A 17,544-nucleotide genomic window follows, 5' to 3' on the forward strand; every position below is an offset into this window, starting at 1 on the left:
TTGAGAAATGCCATGTAAATTACTTTACTTTATTGCTAAACGTGTTAGCCATAGTAGTAGAAGTAATAGTTGGCGAGCAACTTCATGGAGACACGATGATGGAGATCATGATGATGGAGATCATGGTGTCATGCCGGTGACAAGATGATCATGGAGCCCCAAGATGGAGATCAAAGGAGCTATATGATATTGGCCATATCATGTCACTATTATTTGATTGCATGTGATGTTTATCATGTTTTTTCATCTTGTTTACTTAGAACGACGGTAGTAAATAAGATGATCCCTCATAAAAATTTCAAGAAAGTGTTCCCCCTAACTGTGCGCCGTTGCGACAGTTCGTTGTTTCGAAGCACCACGTGATGATCGGGTGTGATAGATTCCAACGTTCACATACAACGGGTGTAAGACAGATTTACACATGCAAACACTTAGGTTGACTTGACGAGCCTAGCATGTACAGACATGGCCTCGGAACACAGAAGACCGAAAGGTCGAGCATGAGTCGTATAGAAGATACGATCAACATGAAGATGTTCACCGATGTTGACTAGTCCGTCTCACGTGATGATCGGACACAGCCTAGTTAACTCGGATCATGTTATACTTAGATGACTGGAGGAATGTCTATCTGAGTGGGAGTTCATTGAATAATTTGATTAGATGAACTTAATTATCATGAACTTAGTCTAAAATCTTTACAATATGTCTTGTAGATCAAATGGCCAACGTTGTCCTCAACTTCAACGCGTTCCTAGAGAAAACCAAGCTGAAAGACGATGGCAGCAATTATACGGACTGGGTCCGGAACCTGAGGATCATCCTCATAGCTGCAAAGAAAGATTATATCCTAGAAGCACCGCTAGGTGACGCACCCGTCCCACAGAACCAAGACGTTATGAACGCTTGGCACACACATGCTGATGATTACTCCCTTGTTCAGTGCGGCATGCTTTACAGCTTAGAACCGGGGCTCCAAAAGCGTTTTGAGCGACACGGAGCATATGAGATGTTCGAAGAGCTGAAAATGGTTTTTCAAGCTCATGCCCGGGTCAAGAGATATGAAGTCTCCGACAAGTTCTTCAGCTGTAAGATGGAGGAAAATAGTTCTGTCAGTGAGCACATACTCACAATGTCTGGGTTGCATAACCGCTTGACTCAGCTGGGAGTTAATCTCCCGGATGACGCGGTCATTGACAGAATCCTTCAGTCGCTTCCACCAAGCTACAAGAGCTTTGTGATGAACTTCAATATGCAGGGGATGGAAAAGACCATTCCTGAAGTATTTGTAATGCTGAAATCAGCAGAGGTAGAAGTCAAAAAGGAACATCAAGTGTTGATGGTGAATAAAACCACTAAGTTCAAGAAAGGCAAGGGTAAGAAGGACTTCAAGAAGGACGGCAAGGGAGTTGCCGCGCGCGGTAAGCAAGCTGCCGGGAAGAAGCCAAAGAATGGACCCAAGCCCGAGACTGAGTGTTTTTATTGCAAGGGAAGTGGTCACTAGAAGCGGAACTGCCCAAAATACTTAGCGGACAAGAAGGCCGGCATCACGAAAGGTATATGTGATATACATGTAATTGATGTGTACCTTACCAGTACTCGTAGTAGCTCCTGGGTATTTGATACCGGTGCGGTTGCTCACATTTGTAACTCAAAGCAGGAGCTGCGGAATAAGCGGAGACTGGCAAAGGACGAGGTGACGATGCGCGTCGGGAATGGTTCCAAGGTCGATGTGATCGCCGTCGGCACGCTACCTCTACATTTACCTATGGGATTAGTTTTAAACCTCAATAATTTTTATTTAGTGCCAGCTTTGAGCACGAACATTGTATCATGATCTCATTTAATTCGAGATGGCTACTCATTTAAGTCCGAGAATAATGGTTGTTCCATTTATATGAGAGATATGTTTTATGGTCATGCTCCGATGGTGAATGGTTTATTCTTAATGAATCTCGAGCGTAATGCTACACATATTCATAGTGTGAATACCAAAAGATGTAAGGTTGATAATGATAATCCCACATACTTGTGGCACTGCCGCCTTGGTCACATAGGTGTCAAACGCATGAAGAAGCTCCATCAGATGGACTTTTAGAGTCTCTTGATTATGAATCATTTGACACGTGCGAACCATGCCTCATGGGTAAAATGACCAAGACTCCGTTCTCAGGAACAATGGAGCGAGCAACCAACTTATTGGAAATCATACATACTGATGTGTGCGGTCCAATGAGTGTTGAGGCTCGTGGTGGCTATCGTTATGTTCTCACCCTCACTGATGACTTGAGTAGATATGGGTATGTCTACTTAATGAAACACAAGTCTGAGACCTTTGAAAAGTTCAAGGAATTTCAGAGTGAGGTTGAGAATCAACGTGATAGGAAAATCAAGTTCTTGCGATCAGATCGTGGGGGAGAATACTTAAGTCACGAATTTGGCACACACTTAAGAAAATGTGGAATAGTTTCACAACTCACGCCGCCTGGAACACCTCAGCGTAATTGTGTGACCGAACGTCGTAATCACACTTTATTAGATATGGTGCGATCTATGATGTCTCTTACCGATTTACCGCTATCATTTTGGGGCTATGCTTTAGAGACTGCCACATTCACTTTAAATAGGGCTCCGTCGAAATCCGTTGAGACGACACCGTATGAATTATGGTTTGGGAAGAAACCTAAGCTGTCGTTTCTAAAAGTTTGGGGATGCGATGCTTATGTCAAGAAACTTCAACCTGAAAAGCTCGAACCCAAGTCGGAAAAATGCGTCTTCATAGGATACCCTAAGGAAACCATTGGGTATACCTTCTACCTCAGATCTGAAGGCAAGATCTTCGTTGCCAAGAATGGATCCTTTTTAGAGAAGGAGTTTCTCTCGAAAGAAGTAAGTGGGAGGAAAGTAGAGCTTGATGAAGTACTGCCTCTTGAAGCAGAGAGTAGCGCAGCTCAGGAAAATGTTCCTGTGGTGCCTGCACAGATTAGAGAGGAAGTTAATGATGATGATCAAGATACTTCGGATCAAGCTCCTACTGAACTTCGTAGGTCCACAAGGACACGTTCCGCACCAGAGTGGTACGGCAACCCTGTCTTGGAAATCATGTTGTTAGACAACGGTGAACCTTCGAACTATGAAGAAGCGATGGCGGGCCCAGATTCCGACAAATGGCTGGAAGCCATGAAATCCGAGATAGGATCCATGTATGAAAACGAAGTGTGGACTTTGACTGACTTGCCCGTTGATCGGCGAGCCATAGAAAATAAATGGATCTTTAAGAAGAAGACAGACGCGGATGGTAATGTGACCATCTATAAAGCTCGGCTTGTCGCTAAGGGTTATCGACAAGTTCAAGGGGTTGACTACGATGAGACTTTCTCACCCGCAGCGAAGCTGAAGTCCGTCCGAATCATGTTAGCAATTGCCGCATTCTATGATTATGAGATATGGCAAATGGACGTCAAAACGGCATTCCTTAATGGTTTCCTTAAGAAAGAATTGTATATGATGCAGCCGGAAGGTTTTGTCGATCCTAAGAATGCTGACAAGGTGTGCAAGCTCCAACGCTCGATTTATGGGCTGGTGCAAGCATCTCGGAGTTGGAACATTCGCTTTGATGAGATGATCAAAGCGTTTGGGTTTATGCAGACTTATGGAGAAACCTGCGTTTACAAGAAAGTGAGTGGGAGCTCTGTAGCATTTCTCATATTATATGTGGATGACATACTGTTGATGGGAAATGATATAGAATTCTTGGAAAGCATAAAGGCCTATTTGAACAAGTGTTTTTCAATGAAGGACCTTGGAGAAGCTGCTTATATATTAGGCATCAAGATCTATAGAGATAGATCGAGACGCCTCATCTGTCTTTCACAAAGTACGTACCTTGACAAGATATTGAAGAAGTTTAATATGGATCAGTCCAAGAAAGGGTTCTTGCCTGTATTGCAAGGTGTGCGATTGAGCACGGCTCAATGTCCGACCACGGCAGAAGATATAGAAGAGATGAGTGTCATCCCCTATGCCTCAGCCATAGGGTCTATTATGTATGCCATGCTGTGTATCAGACCTGATGTAAACCTTGCCGTAAGTTTGGTAGGAAGTTACCAAAGCAATTCCGGCAAGGAACACTGGACAACGGTCAAGAATATCCTGAAGTACCTGAAAAGGACTAAGGACATGGTTCTCGTTTATGGAGGTGACGAAGAGCTCGTCGTAAAGGGTTACGTCGACGCTAGCTTCGACACAGATCTGGATAACTCTAAGTCACAAACCGGATGCGTGTATATGTTGAATGGTGGAGCAGTAAGCTGGTGCAGCTGCAAGCAGAGCATCTGGCGGGATCTACATGTGAAGCGGAGTACATGGCAGCCTCGGAGGCAGCGCATGAAGCAATTTGGGTGAAGGAGTTCATCACTGACCTAGGAGTCATACCAATGCGTCGGGGCCGATCAAACTCTTCTGTGACAATACTGGAGCTATTGCACTTGTCAAGGAGCCCAGGTTTCACAAGAAGACCAGGCACATCAAGCGTCGCTTCAACTCCATTCGTGAAAATGTTCAAGATGGAGACATAGATATTTGTAAAGTACATACAGATCTGAATGTCGCAGATCCGTTGACTAAACCTCTCCCTAGAGCAAAACATGATCAACACCAGAATTCCATGGGTGTTCGATTCATCACAATGTAACTAGATGATTGACTCTAGTGCAAGTAGGAGACTGTTGGAAATATGCCCTAGAGGCAATAATAAAATGATTATTATATTTCCTTGTTCATGATAATTGTCTATTATTCATGCTATAATTGTATTATCCGGAAATCGTAATACATGTGTGAATACATAGACCACAATGTGTCCCTAGTGAGCCTCTAGTTGACTAGCTCGTTGATCAACAAATAGTCATGGTTTCCTGGCTATGGACATGGGGATGTCATTGATAACGGGATCACATCATTAGGAGAATGATGTGATGGACAAGACCCAATCCTAAGCTTAGCTCAAAGATCGTGTAGTTCGTTTGCTGTAGCTTTTCTGAATGTCAAGTATCATTTCCTTAGACCATGAGATTGTGCAACTCCCGGATACCGTAGGAGTGCTTTGGGTGTACCAAACGTCACAACGTAATTGGGTGACTATAAAGGTACATTACAGGTGTTTCCGAAAGTGTCTGTTGGGTTGGCACGAATCAAGACTGGGATTTGTCACTCCGTATGACGGAAAGGTATCTCTGGACCCACTCGGTAATGCATCATCATGAGCTCAATGTGATCAAGTGGTTGATCACGGGATCATGCATTACGGTACGAGTAAAGTGACTTGCTGGTAACGAGACTGAACAAGGTATTGGGATACCGACGATCGAGTCTCGGGCAAGTAACGTACCGATTGACAAAGGGAATTGTATACGGGGTTGCTTGAATCCTCGACATCGTGGTTCATCTGATAAGATCATCGAGGAGCATGTGGGAGCCAACATGGGTATCCAGATCCCGCTGTTGGTTATTGGCCGGAGAGCCGTCTCGGTCATGTCTACGTGTCTCCCGAACCCGTAGGGTCTACACACTTAAGGTTCGGTGACGCTAGGGTTGTAGAGATATGAGTATGCAGTAATCCGAAAGTTGTTCGGAGTCCCGGATGAGATCCTGGACGTCACGAGGAGTTCCGGAATGGTCCGGAGGTGAAGAATTATATATAGGAAGTGTAGTTTCGGCCATCGGGAAAGATTCGGGGTCACCGATATTGTACCGGGACCACCGGATGGGTCCCGGGGGTCCACCGGGTGGGGCCACCCATCCCAGAGGGCCCCATGGGGTGAAGTGGGGAGGGGAACCAGCCCATAGTGGGCTGGTGCGCCCCCCCTTGGGCCCCCCTGCCCCTAGGGTTGGAAACCCTAGGGTGGGGGCGCCTCCACTTGCCTTGGGGGGCACTCCACCCCTTGGCCGCCGCCCCCTTGGGAGATCCCATCTCCAGGGCCGGCGCCCCCCCTCCCAGGGGGCCTATATAAAGGGGGGGGGGAGGGAGGGCAGCCGCACCTCAAGTCTTGGCGCCTCCCTCTTCCCTGCTACACCTCTCCCTCTCGCAAAAACTCGGCGAAGCCCTGCTGCGATCATTGCTGCATCCACCACCACGCCGTCGTGCTGCTGGATCTTCATCAACCTCTCCTTTCCCCTTGCTGGATCAAGAAGGAGGAGACGTCATCCGCTCCGTACGTGTGTTGAACGCGGAGGTGCCGTCCGTTCGGCACTTGGTCATCGGTGATTTGGATCACGGCGAGTACGACTCCATTATCCCCGTTCTCTTGAACGCTTCCGCTCGCGATCTACAAGGGTATGTAGATGCACTCTCCTCTCGTTGTTAGTTGACTCCATAGATTGATCTTGGTTAAACGTAGGAATTTTTTTTGTTTTCTGCAACGTTCCCCAACAAAATACATATGGCGTGTCCTAGTGCTAACTATATGTACAAAAATGATTTCAACACACTATTTGCTACATACGTCCTCATATAGAAATGATATAATTGATGCAAGTATGTCTTTGTGCCGGCACGAACAAACGTAAACTTCCACTAACAAATATGTAGGTTTGGAGTGAACAGTGGACCTTATTTTGTTCCAAGTTAAATATAACTATAAGATGACCCTATATATTTCACACAAAAAAATTCAAAGAGAAAAGCAATCACTTCAATTATTTTATAAGAAAATGATTACTACCCTCTGATTTTGGGCTAACGGTGTTCATTTATTTACAGTGCATCAAAAGAAGTTACATACATTTCTAGTTTTACCACAAATACATATGATGTGTCTTAGTGCTAATTAACTATACGTACAAAAATAATTACAACACACTATTTGCTACATACACCCTCATATAAAAATGATATAATTGACGCAAGTAAGTCTTTGTGTCAATTGGGACAAACATAAAATTCCATTAACAAATATGCATGTTTGGAGTGAATAATGGACCTTAATTTGTTCCAGGTCAAATATAACTATAAGACGACCCTATATATTTCACACAAAGAAAATCAAAGAGAAAAGCAATCACTTCAATTATTTAATAAGAAAATGATTAAAAACTCACTTATGGGTCCATAGTTACAATTGTAGGAAAACATCATATGAATCTTCTCTTATATATCTAAACATCGTTAGTTAATCGAAGGCCTTTTGTCATACATCATGAGAATTTGGCGTGTAGCTAAGAAACATGTGCGGCTAATATACTCCAAGCATCTAACAGGATGGCCATGGTCAAACAGTTTTCAAAACTGACTGTCTGGTCTACCTACATAACATGATACACAATACGGGGTGACATGTCAAATGTATGGAAGAATATTTAACATTTATACATCTTATCTCCTCTAAATAATAAAGAAAAGGCAGAATGGTTATGCAGATAATCAAAGGTATACCATATATTCAAAAGGACACATTCAAATATTTAAACATGAGTTTAACCAACAAAGCAAACTGTATAGCAAGACATCCATATTATTAAAAACTGCATTTTTCATTTTGAAAGATCAATTTATAAACATGCAAATCATTTTTTGTTGTTGCGTTTTTTCTCTGTTTTGAACAAACACAGGGGGGAAGAGTTTTTGTTCACATGCATAACGCTAACTTATTTGTTACTGAAACTGATGAATGTACAGGATGAATACAAACTTAGAAGTATTTATTTTTCAAAATACAACTCAACAAAACATTAGGACATACTATCAGATACTATGTTTAGTGTCAGATAATTTATGTACCAAATTTTACATAACAGAGGAAGTATCTGATTAGAGTCAGATAATTTATGATCAAATGTACAAAACAGACAAGGGGTTCTCTTCTGCCAAGAGCCAGCGTGTGTGTGTTTCTGGTGTTTTCCATTGGATTTGCATGTGACGTGCACAACTGATGACCAGACACGTAAATAGTATTTTGTATAAAAAAATCTTATCATTGGCAGCATATAGTCACATGTGCCCACTACGACAGGCGACAACCGCACCTAGTTTAGGGAGAGATTCCTTGGCAGATGCTGCCGCCGCTCTGACTTCGCTTCTGGTCTTATCCTTCCTCCTTGCTGCTCCTCCCCCTCCAAGCCCATCCTTTCATCTCCATCGCGATGCCGTCTATCACCACCATAGCCGTGCCGCGGCTCGATCTGCTGCTCCTGAGCGCAGCCACCTCGTCCCCGACGCCGAGCTCCTTCTCCCCTGCCTTCTTTTCCCCGTCATCTCCGTGTTCTCTTCTTCTCTTTTTCTCCTGTTTACTCACATCTCCCTCTATCTCTCTTGCTCTCTGTTACAGAGGCCGCCATGGACGCCCGAGGTCCTCCGCTCCGAGTCTCCGACCCACACCCCGGCGTCCCTGCCGACGTCGTCGCCTAGGTGAGCAGCTGCTGCACCGTGATGTTGCCCCGCCTCCTCTCTCCCTCTCTATCTCTCCCCTGTCTCTCTCCCTCTCTATCTCTCCCCTGTCTCTCTCTTCTCTTTCTCAACCCTCTCTGTTTTCTTCAACAGGAAGACCACCATGCCCGCTGCAGGAGCTTCGAGCCGACCCCGCAGCATGTAGACCGCCGTCGCCCGTCCGCCGTCGGGAATCACCAGATCCCCCCGTATCCGACCTGCCCCGCCATCCTTCTCCCGTTCCCGACGTCTCCTCGGCGCCAGAATCTCAGGCGAGCGACGCCGCAAGACCCTGCCTCCTCTGCCCCGGAGGCCGCCATGGAGGTCATCGCCTCTCCGTCTCGATCCGTCCACCGTCGGATCCATGCTGGTGTTCTCCAGGGACCCGCCATGGAGGTTGCCGCCCCTCCCGTCTCGATCCTTCCGCCCCCGGATCCACGACAGAGCAGCCGAGATCCGCCGCCCATTCTGCGACGCCTCGGCCCGCCAAGGCAAGCGCAGAGGCTAACAAGGTGCACAGGAAGGCCAATGGCCTCGCCAAGCTGCGGGAGGACTTGCGGGCTAGGGTCGCCAGCCGCAAGCGCGCGCGCGAGCTCGCCCCATGCTGGCCAAGGCCACCTTTAGCGACCTCCTGTCCGCTGTGCACTAACGCCCGCCACGACGCCAGGGTCTTTTTTGCAAAAATGAAACGTTATCTCGTGAACAGACTTAAAATAGGATTGCGGGTTGAATTCTTAGGAAATAGAGGGACTTTTCTGCAAAAGTGCAGACCACGTATGACCAGAGACCATCGCTGCTTTATTTATTACAAGTAAAAATGCACGTGCAACACACGTCTTGACAAATATAAATGTTAATAACAATTATAAATGTTAATAACTACACCTCCTATCTTAAAATGTACCGTAGAATATTTTTTGGGCTTAATCTAGACCAAAAATTGACTTATATTTTGAGCAGAGGACTACTATATTTTTTGATGTACATTTTCTAAAACTTATACTCCCTCCATTCGGAATTACTTGTCATAGAAATGGATGTATCTAGACGTATTTTAATTCTAAATACATCCATTTACGAGACAACTAATTCCGAACGGAGGGAGTATTTGTTAACTACAATAACAATCGAGCATACAATATTAAACAGTATATATCCCACGCACTAAAATATTAGGAATATCTTTCAACAAATTTGTTTGAAACAAATGCCCCAATAAATATTTTCAGGCATTGTTTAGATCATACATAGTGTTGCTGAAACCCTACCGGTGCAATGTTCAAATCATCATATATCATCTAGTCAAACACATGTATAAAATCAGGCTGTCCATTTGTAGCAGCAAGGTGGACCACCAGTTCCTGTACATTCTTATGCTTCTTTAGATCGATTCAATCAAAAAGAGAAGTTTTCCACTGTACATGTAATAGGGCAGAGTGTCAAAAGTTTAGAAATGGGGATAACAATCATAATCAAAAGAAACTTAGAAGAAGATAATCAGATTGTTTTGTTTTACACATTGGTGACATTTATTTGGGATTAATTTAACACCAGAGAACTTGCTTTAAGATGATGGGTGGACATTATTCTAAACATATAAAATCAAGAGGCAGCAAGAGTGCAATCCATATGTCTTTAGAATATGTCAGTGAAAATTGCAACTACCTATAACCAACTCATAAATCATGTCAATAAAAATTGCAAGGCCTGCAAAATATCATGTATAAGCACTGCAATCTCTCGTTTCATGACCAAAAAGTAAGACTGTCATATAATGGGATTAAGGTAATAAATGGCGTCAAATACTTTGATAACAACATGGCACGACGTAGAACTGCTTACCTGGTTGGATGCTCGATCATTTTCAATGCAGTATCAGTGTGCTCCAACCAAATAAATTGTTATTAAGCTCTTCAAAGACACCTCTTCTGTAACACTCAAGAGAATAAATTAAGTCAAAAATAATAGATAAAAAACATGATGTGATAAAAATAAAGGAATTCTTGGAGAAGAAATGCACTTAATGTTGTGATGCCACTCAAATTGTATTTTTAAAACCAAGACACCATAGTGGTTATGTTCTTGCATAGAGTAACAAGCCCTGGATCCCTCCTCACAAGCATATATGGCAGGAGACCTTGGCGAGCATGTACCCCCGCAACGCCATCCGCAGCCTGGTGACTACGACAAACAATTTGCTCCATATAGTATAGCTAGCAGTTACTGTAATGTGGGTATGTGATTGATCCGCCACCTTGTCTGCTGTTGAGCCTATCTCGAAAACTAAAGTGACATATGAATTTCAGGTTCAGACAAATAGATGGTGCCGAACTGGCCAGACGTTCGAACCTCTCCAGTTGCAAATTGCAGCGCACAAACCAGCATGATTCAAGGTAATCCTGGTCCCCTTCTGAAGTGAGTTAACTTCTAAAAAATCAAGACGAAGAGGTTGGCCATTAATTTGCAGCAACGCTGGTGCAGAACGATTTACTAAATTAAATATTGTGTAACCTGATTAGGCATGTAGGCAGAAAAAAGGTGAACTGCTTCACCTCTCGAATCTTATTTTCTTCACCAAAATCTTGAGTGTAGGCAGGAAAAAAAGTGAACTGGTTCACCTCTTGAATCTTATTTTTCTTCCATAAATCCAATTCTACATCTGCATAGCAAAATATAAAATTATAAGTACCAGCAAAAGGGAGGCTAATGGATTTTGGTTCTGCGGACTACAAAAAATTATGTATTAGTACTAATTCAGACCAGCATAAAACAACTTTCTATTATGGACAATAGGAAACCGAAAATTCATGACTACAAGGACTCGTATGTGCACATAATGCTTTACAATATCCAACTGATAAATACAGGCGTGATGGCGCAACAGCAAGTACAGGTGCAGCAACACAGACCCAGAAGAGCTTCTTGTTCCTCTTTCTCTGAAACTGCCATTTCTGGTCATTTAACTATGTACTGCAAGGCGCAAGCATGTAAACAGATAAGCAAAACAGAGGAAGAACATGTATATATCTTACCATGAATGTGATGGAAAAATGCTAAGATATAGGCCAAAAGGGCAACAGCCAACAAAACAATTAGACTATTTAAGCAATATTTCCTCCGTAGCAATTTTCACATGCGATCAGTTAAGAATGCTCCAGTAATGAATTTTCAATATTCAGATATGCCATGCCCAATTTTCCCATGCAATCATCTGAATAGCAAGTTTTAAACCAATGCCATGTTCAATTATAGAATCAAAGAAAATAGCAATCTAGCAGGAACATAGACTCAGTATATAATTTACAATTCGAAGAACTACATAAAGTTTATGCACCTAGCGGGGTATGACATGGTAGGTTTTGAAGGCCCTGACCTTTAGATCCCTCCTGAATTCACACTACTGGTCAGCGTCTTTTGGGATGAGGGTGTGCTTGAGCTCGTACTGGTCAATGGCATGTTGGGCTTGGGACGAAGAAGGTGCCACGCAGCCTGTACATCACCCGCGATGCGGTCGAGGTGGGCCTGGCGCATGGCAAAGAGTGAGCCGCGGCCGATGTTGAACGTGACGTTCAGGGACGACATAGTTACGCAGGTCTCGTGCCCGCCCACCGAGATCCCATTGATGGCGTACCCCTCCGCCTCCATGCCCTTGCGATGCACCTGGTCGCGCGCGGCGATACTCCTCGTCGGTGAGCACCCGTCCAAGCACCAAGAGCAGCCCACTCCCCACGCCCTCGTCGGGCCCGGGGATGGTGGAGGCGGCTGCCTTCTTCGAGGCGAGCGTCTAGAAGCGGGAGGCCGTGCCGGGGCTGGGGGAGAGGAGGGAGCACCAGGTGAGGCAGAGCGGGGCGAGGGAGAAGAGGGAGGTCGTGGTCGCGTGGGGCGGCGGCGAAGAGCAGAGGGGCAGCGGGGAGGGCATATGTGGGGATTGGGGAGAGCTGTGCAGGTGAGGGAGATGTTCCTTTTTGTCTGGGAGAAAGAGATAATAGAGGATCATTACCTCCGATCGCGCGGATGCGGGCGACAGAGTTTTCGTCCGCCAAAGAAATTGGTAAACGCACATTTAATAAGGGCTAGTTGTTATTTTAAGGGTTAGATTAAAATGAGTGGATTCAATCGTGTGGCTCTCGTTGGTCCGGATTGTTGTGGGTACGTTATGGGGGTGCGTTTAGTGATGAACATGTTTGCTTGTTTAATAGTAGTATAGATATAGAAAAATTAGGGAGAGATTTTGTATATTTTTCTTTACTATTTTATGTTACATTTTTGCCTTTTGTGTTTTTACTATTTGTTTTCTTTTATCATTTTTCTTTTTTGGGTGAAAATAAGCAATTTCGTAGACTTAAATAAACATAAACATATATTCAGATACACATGAAGAATCATTCCAAAATGCATAATGTTTTCTATACGAGTGAATAGTCTTTTATTCCTTCTATTCCTTAATATAAGGTGTATTTGTTTTCTGATAAGATTCCGCAATGTAAGGTGCTTTTCTTGTAATTTCTTACAACCCCTTTTTAGGCCTTCAGAAAAGGGATACTATCTCTCTCCTTATTGCTTGTATCTCTTCATTTCCTGTCCAACTGATTTACTTGCCGCAAACCAACAAATTAGCCAAGGGTAACTTCATCCTAAATTCTCTATAATTTCATGACTTGGTCACCGTGTTGGAAAAATACACCTTACATAAAGTAACAAGTGAGTAATACCAGATAACCGTTGGTTCAAATATACATTATTTTTCATATATAATTTTGAAAATATAATGTTGGACAATATTGATGAACATATTAAATAAAAATCTTTTCTATTATTTTATAGAAATCAAGAAGTATACGTTAGTACGGCGCATAGTGGTCCGCCCATTACCATTCTCCTTCGGCGGGCCTAGAGTAGCCATTGGAGCGGGCGTAACTATCTATCGCCATATGTGAGATGGAGCAGCCACTCGCCTACAGCGAGCTTCCAGTTGGGCCGGCCGAATTAGCTTCTTGCTGTTTACTTCGATTTTATTTATCTTTTCTACCCCTCAAAAAAAATTATCTTATCTTATCTTCTTCTTCTTCTTCTTCTTCTTCTCATATTAAAATATATATCTAAATACACATATTCCAAAACTTATATTTAATTACAAAATTAAAAACCGCAAATTTGGAAAATGTTTACACAATGTAAAAACATTGTTAGTATATTATTAGAAATGTTGATATCATTCAATTAAAATGTTTGTGAAGATTTTAAAAATGTTCACATGTTTGAAAAAAATATGTGACATTTTTGAAAAATGTTATGCAATGTAAAAAAGTGTTCGTGTAATTCAGAAAATGCACATTACATTTAAACAAAAGCATGCATTTTACAAATGTCTTTGATACAATATCTTTAAAATGTTCCTATGGTTTAAAAAATGTTTTGTATCATTCAAAAGAATGTTCCAACATTATTTGGAAAACTTTTGACGTGTATTTAGTCTAAATTTCAAAATCGTGTATTTAGAAAATGTTAATCATGTATTTGAAAATGTTAAACGTGTATAAAAAATGTTTTATATGTATACAAAAAATGTAGAATGTTTATGAAAAAATATACATCAAAACATGTATGCAAAAAACATTAATCATGTATTTGAAAGTGTTAAACATGTATAGAAAAATGTTCCAGATGTATACAAAAATTGTATAATGTGTATGAAAAATTATACATGTGTTGCGACCATACGGCCCAAGAGGACGTGATGGATCGTCTCTGGCTCCTGATTACAAAGTGTACAAGTCACCGGGTGCGGAAGACCACATCTCTGAGTCTATCCACGGGTTGGATCGCCTCGGCACTCTCGACTTGATAAAAAAAGAATGCCCGATAGGCCGTCCGAGCTGAAAATTCTTCATCGCCCTCCCAGGCCCAGACAATGGCATCCTCAGTCAAGCAAATCAAGTTAGAAACTTTTAGGCAGTGAATTCTACAGTTAATTGACGCCTGATTTCCTCGTGCGCACAACCTGCGATACGACATACTCCATCCGTTTGGTAATTGTAGCCTGTAGGGCTGAATAACCACTATTTGTGTTGGTAATAAGGAGTTGATTGGGTAAAAAAAATAAGGAGTTGATTAGTTAACGGTGGACGGTTATTCATAAATTAGAGAGAAATTGATAGGTAAGATAATAAATTTTAAAATGTAAACTTCAGCTTTTAGATCCTGGCTTGCATATGCGGATTGATACTGTTTCACAAGTTTTTGTTCCTTACTTCAAGCAACAAACACGACATCATCCAGGACGTATTGAGAAATGGATATGGACGTATGGTGTGGTTGCTTAAGGTCACCGGCGGCTAAGCAAGCAATATTCTCTTCCTTCTTAATCATCATCTGCGTAACGTTGGTACAATGGCCCTCCATGAGAGTGACAAGAAAATAGTCAAATCTTTGTACTGGAAGAGCCGTATAATCGGCAACTATTAAGTGAAGCAATTTTGTTTAATGATAGCAGACATGTATACTTATTTGAATCAATCAAACATGACATCCCGCTGAGGTATTATTGTGATTTTACTAGGCTAGCTCAACAGGCGCTTACGGAATCAGAGATCTGCTTGAGACAAGTGACGCTGAATTGTCTTGATCCTATTCATTGAAGTAACGTAGTCTAGTTGCTTGTTGACTGAAACAAGCGAGACAGACAACAAGTACAACTCGAAAATAATATTTTCAGGGGCAAAACGTTAAAACAATGTCTTACTATTCTCGGTAAGCGGCACCTTACTATATTTGCTCGGTCCCTGCGTGGACTTGCGTGGCACGGTATCTTTCCCTTTCAGACCTTTGCTACTGGTTATTGATCTATACTTGAGAGCTTCATTATCAAGCTGGGCAGCTTCCTTAATCCTTCTGAAAAATCAGCACCTTGCATTGCGGCGCATATTTGTTTGTTTATATGTGGGACTTGTTCCTCGCTGCTGCTGTTCAAGTAAGTGGGACGACGCTGGTTGATATTTGACATTCATTATTTGCATCACAGCTTGTTCTCCAGTGTGCCTGTAAGAAAAACTGGCGTTGATTCGCTCTTACTTCTCTTTGATCGAATGTGATCGGCTCCCACTAGTATGAAGCAAGGTGTAGAGATTTAAGAGGTCATTGGATACCACCGTTTTTCTTAATTTCAAAGTTTCAATAGAAGAAGGCCCGGGAATTCTAAGTTTCTCCTAGAGAGTTCGATGGGAATCTGTTAGAATCAGCTGAGATCTTTTCAAGAGATTAAATAGATGTCCGTGATGCTGCTTGCCTAGGGTTTACATCATGCATGTGCAATAAGATTTAGTTATTGGAGCTGGTCACCATGTTGCAGCCAATATTGAAGTACATTTACTGACTTCACCTCTTTCATTTGTTTTCCAGTGTCACACTCACATGCTTACACATATTTCTTAGAATTACATGTTTGCAGAATATTGATATGCGCCTGAAGCGTCTAGCAAGATTGGCGCTCTTGGCAACGGTTGTTTTGCTTGTACTTTTGTTTTTTTTATCTCGTATAGGTCCTGAGCTATTCACCTTTGTGCTGCATCTCTAGCTGGCATCCCCAGTTTTGTTTTCCTTTTTCTGTTACAACTTGTCTGTTGGTGTTTCTCCAAGCCGCCGGTTGAGGGATTTATATTAAGTAAAAGCTGGGCTCACTTCAAACCTTCCGTCTAAAATATGGGTCTACCGAGACTAAAATATACTCCCTGAATCTGTGGGAGAGATGAAGATTAGGGCCTATTCGGTTTGGAGGATTTTCATAGGAAACACATAGGAACAAGGATCCCGAAGGAAATTTCCTATAGATGCGTTCGGTTTGTAGGAAATGTGTATAGGAATTTCGTAGGAATACTATTCATTTCCTGTGTTTTTGGAGGAAATTACACATCCACTCAAAGCTCATTTTGCGCGTAGGAACGAGGCGAGCCAATTCCTTAGGGTGGCAAGTGCCATCCTATAAAATTCCTATACCAGTCCTAATTCCTACGTTATGAAATCCTCCAAACCGAATGAGCCCTTAGGAGGCTCACCACAATCAGTTCATTCATCTCTTTTGTCGTAGATGTGTCGTAATCGACTAGTGCAATAGCAGACTCGTTCTCATTCCAATAAACGAAATACTCATTTGATCTGCTGACTTCCACAAGTTTGTTCTACGTTTCTTCCTTTTTCACAGTGGAAGAGGGGAGGGCGTCCTCATCATCCGAAAAGAAAACAGAGGCAGAAACAGATTTCATTCCACATTTGAAGCTTCGTTGTCCTTGCTGGATTGTTTATTTTATGCCTTTTGACATCTTTTCTTTTCCTTACCTATTCAATTAATGGGCACCTAGTCTAGAGAAAACTGCATTATATATCGTGGTCATAAGATGATTTTCTTACTTCAGTTGCTCAGAAAGTGATTAATTTGACCACTCTACTCATTTTAATTGAACACACGATGGTATACCCTGCTGAGTTATTCTATTTTGCCAGGCTAGTGCAACAAGCACTTCACAACCAAAGAATTCAGACAAGTCACATTGAATTGTCCTGATTCTATGGATGTAAGTTAGTCTAGTCGCATGTTGACTGACAAAAGTGCGGTGAAAAATATCGTGAGGTAGAGTAAATCGTGAAGACTTTACTATTCTCGGTGAGCCACACCTTGTGCATATCCCCTTTTCTACGTGAGACTTTAGCATCGTGGAAATTTGGGAGCCCCGATATTTTCGCTGCAGCTGCCATCTCAACTATGATGGACGACTTGAGTTGATACTTTACAATTAAAATAAATATTTGCATTACAGCTTTGTTCTCTAATGCACAGTAAAGAAAAAAACGGGCATTGCCACGTAGTGTGGATTTTTGGAGCATGAGTGCATTGGAGTTCTTTATTTTGCATAGTTCAAATATTACATTTAAAAGTTCCAATAAAAATATTCTACATGTTCATATGGATGTATATTACACATGTGTGATTGTGAAGGTTGGTGATGAAATAAGTAAACATGTGAGCTACACAATGATTTCTAAGTCGTGAACTGTATGTGCACTGCACCTCATCCAATATCATGATTTTATCATTTTTGTGCAGCTCACATAGTTACTTATTTCATCGT

General features: G+C 42.4%; 1 protein-coding gene and 1 long non-coding RNA gene across 4 annotated transcripts; one reads left to right on the forward strand and one right to left on the reverse strand.

Annotated features, from left to right (window-relative positions):
• Positions 1-7,900: 7,900 nt before the first annotated feature.
• Positions 7,901-9,251, forward strand: LOC119267188 (vegetative cell wall protein gp1-like). The gene is made up of 2 exons (XM_037548536.1): positions 7,901-8,404; positions 8,537-9,251. Exons 1-2 carry the CDS (start codon positions 8,140-8,142, stop codon positions 9,235-9,237), a joined length of 966 nt encoding a protein of 321 aa, XP_037404433.1. The 5' UTR covers positions 7,901-8,139; the 3' UTR covers positions 9,238-9,251.
• Positions 9,252-9,563: 312 nt separating this feature from the next.
• Positions 9,564-13,027, reverse strand: LOC119267189. Of its 3 annotated transcripts, XR_005132331.1 has the most exons (5): positions 11,796-13,024; positions 11,332-11,392; positions 10,934-11,081; positions 10,265-10,849; positions 9,564-9,837 (listed from the first exon to the last, which is right to left on the reverse strand). It is a non-coding gene; the product is annotated as an uncharacterized LOC119267189 (long non-coding RNA). The 3 variants fall into 3 exon arrangements; XR_005132330.1 differs by having other exon boundaries at positions 10,934-11,392; positions 11,796-13,027; XR_005132329.1 differs by lacking the exon at positions 11,332-11,392 and having other exon boundaries at positions 11,796-13,020.
• Between the last annotated feature and the right edge of the window lie 4,517 nt (positions 13,028-17,544).

Source organism: Triticum dicoccoides, chromosome 3A (assembly GCF_002162155.2).
Source record: "Triticum dicoccoides isolate Atlit2015 ecotype Zavitan chromosome 3A, WEW_v2.0, whole genome shotgun sequence".
Taxonomy (NCBI): domain Eukaryota; kingdom Viridiplantae; phylum Streptophyta; class Magnoliopsida; order Poales; family Poaceae; genus Triticum; species Triticum dicoccoides.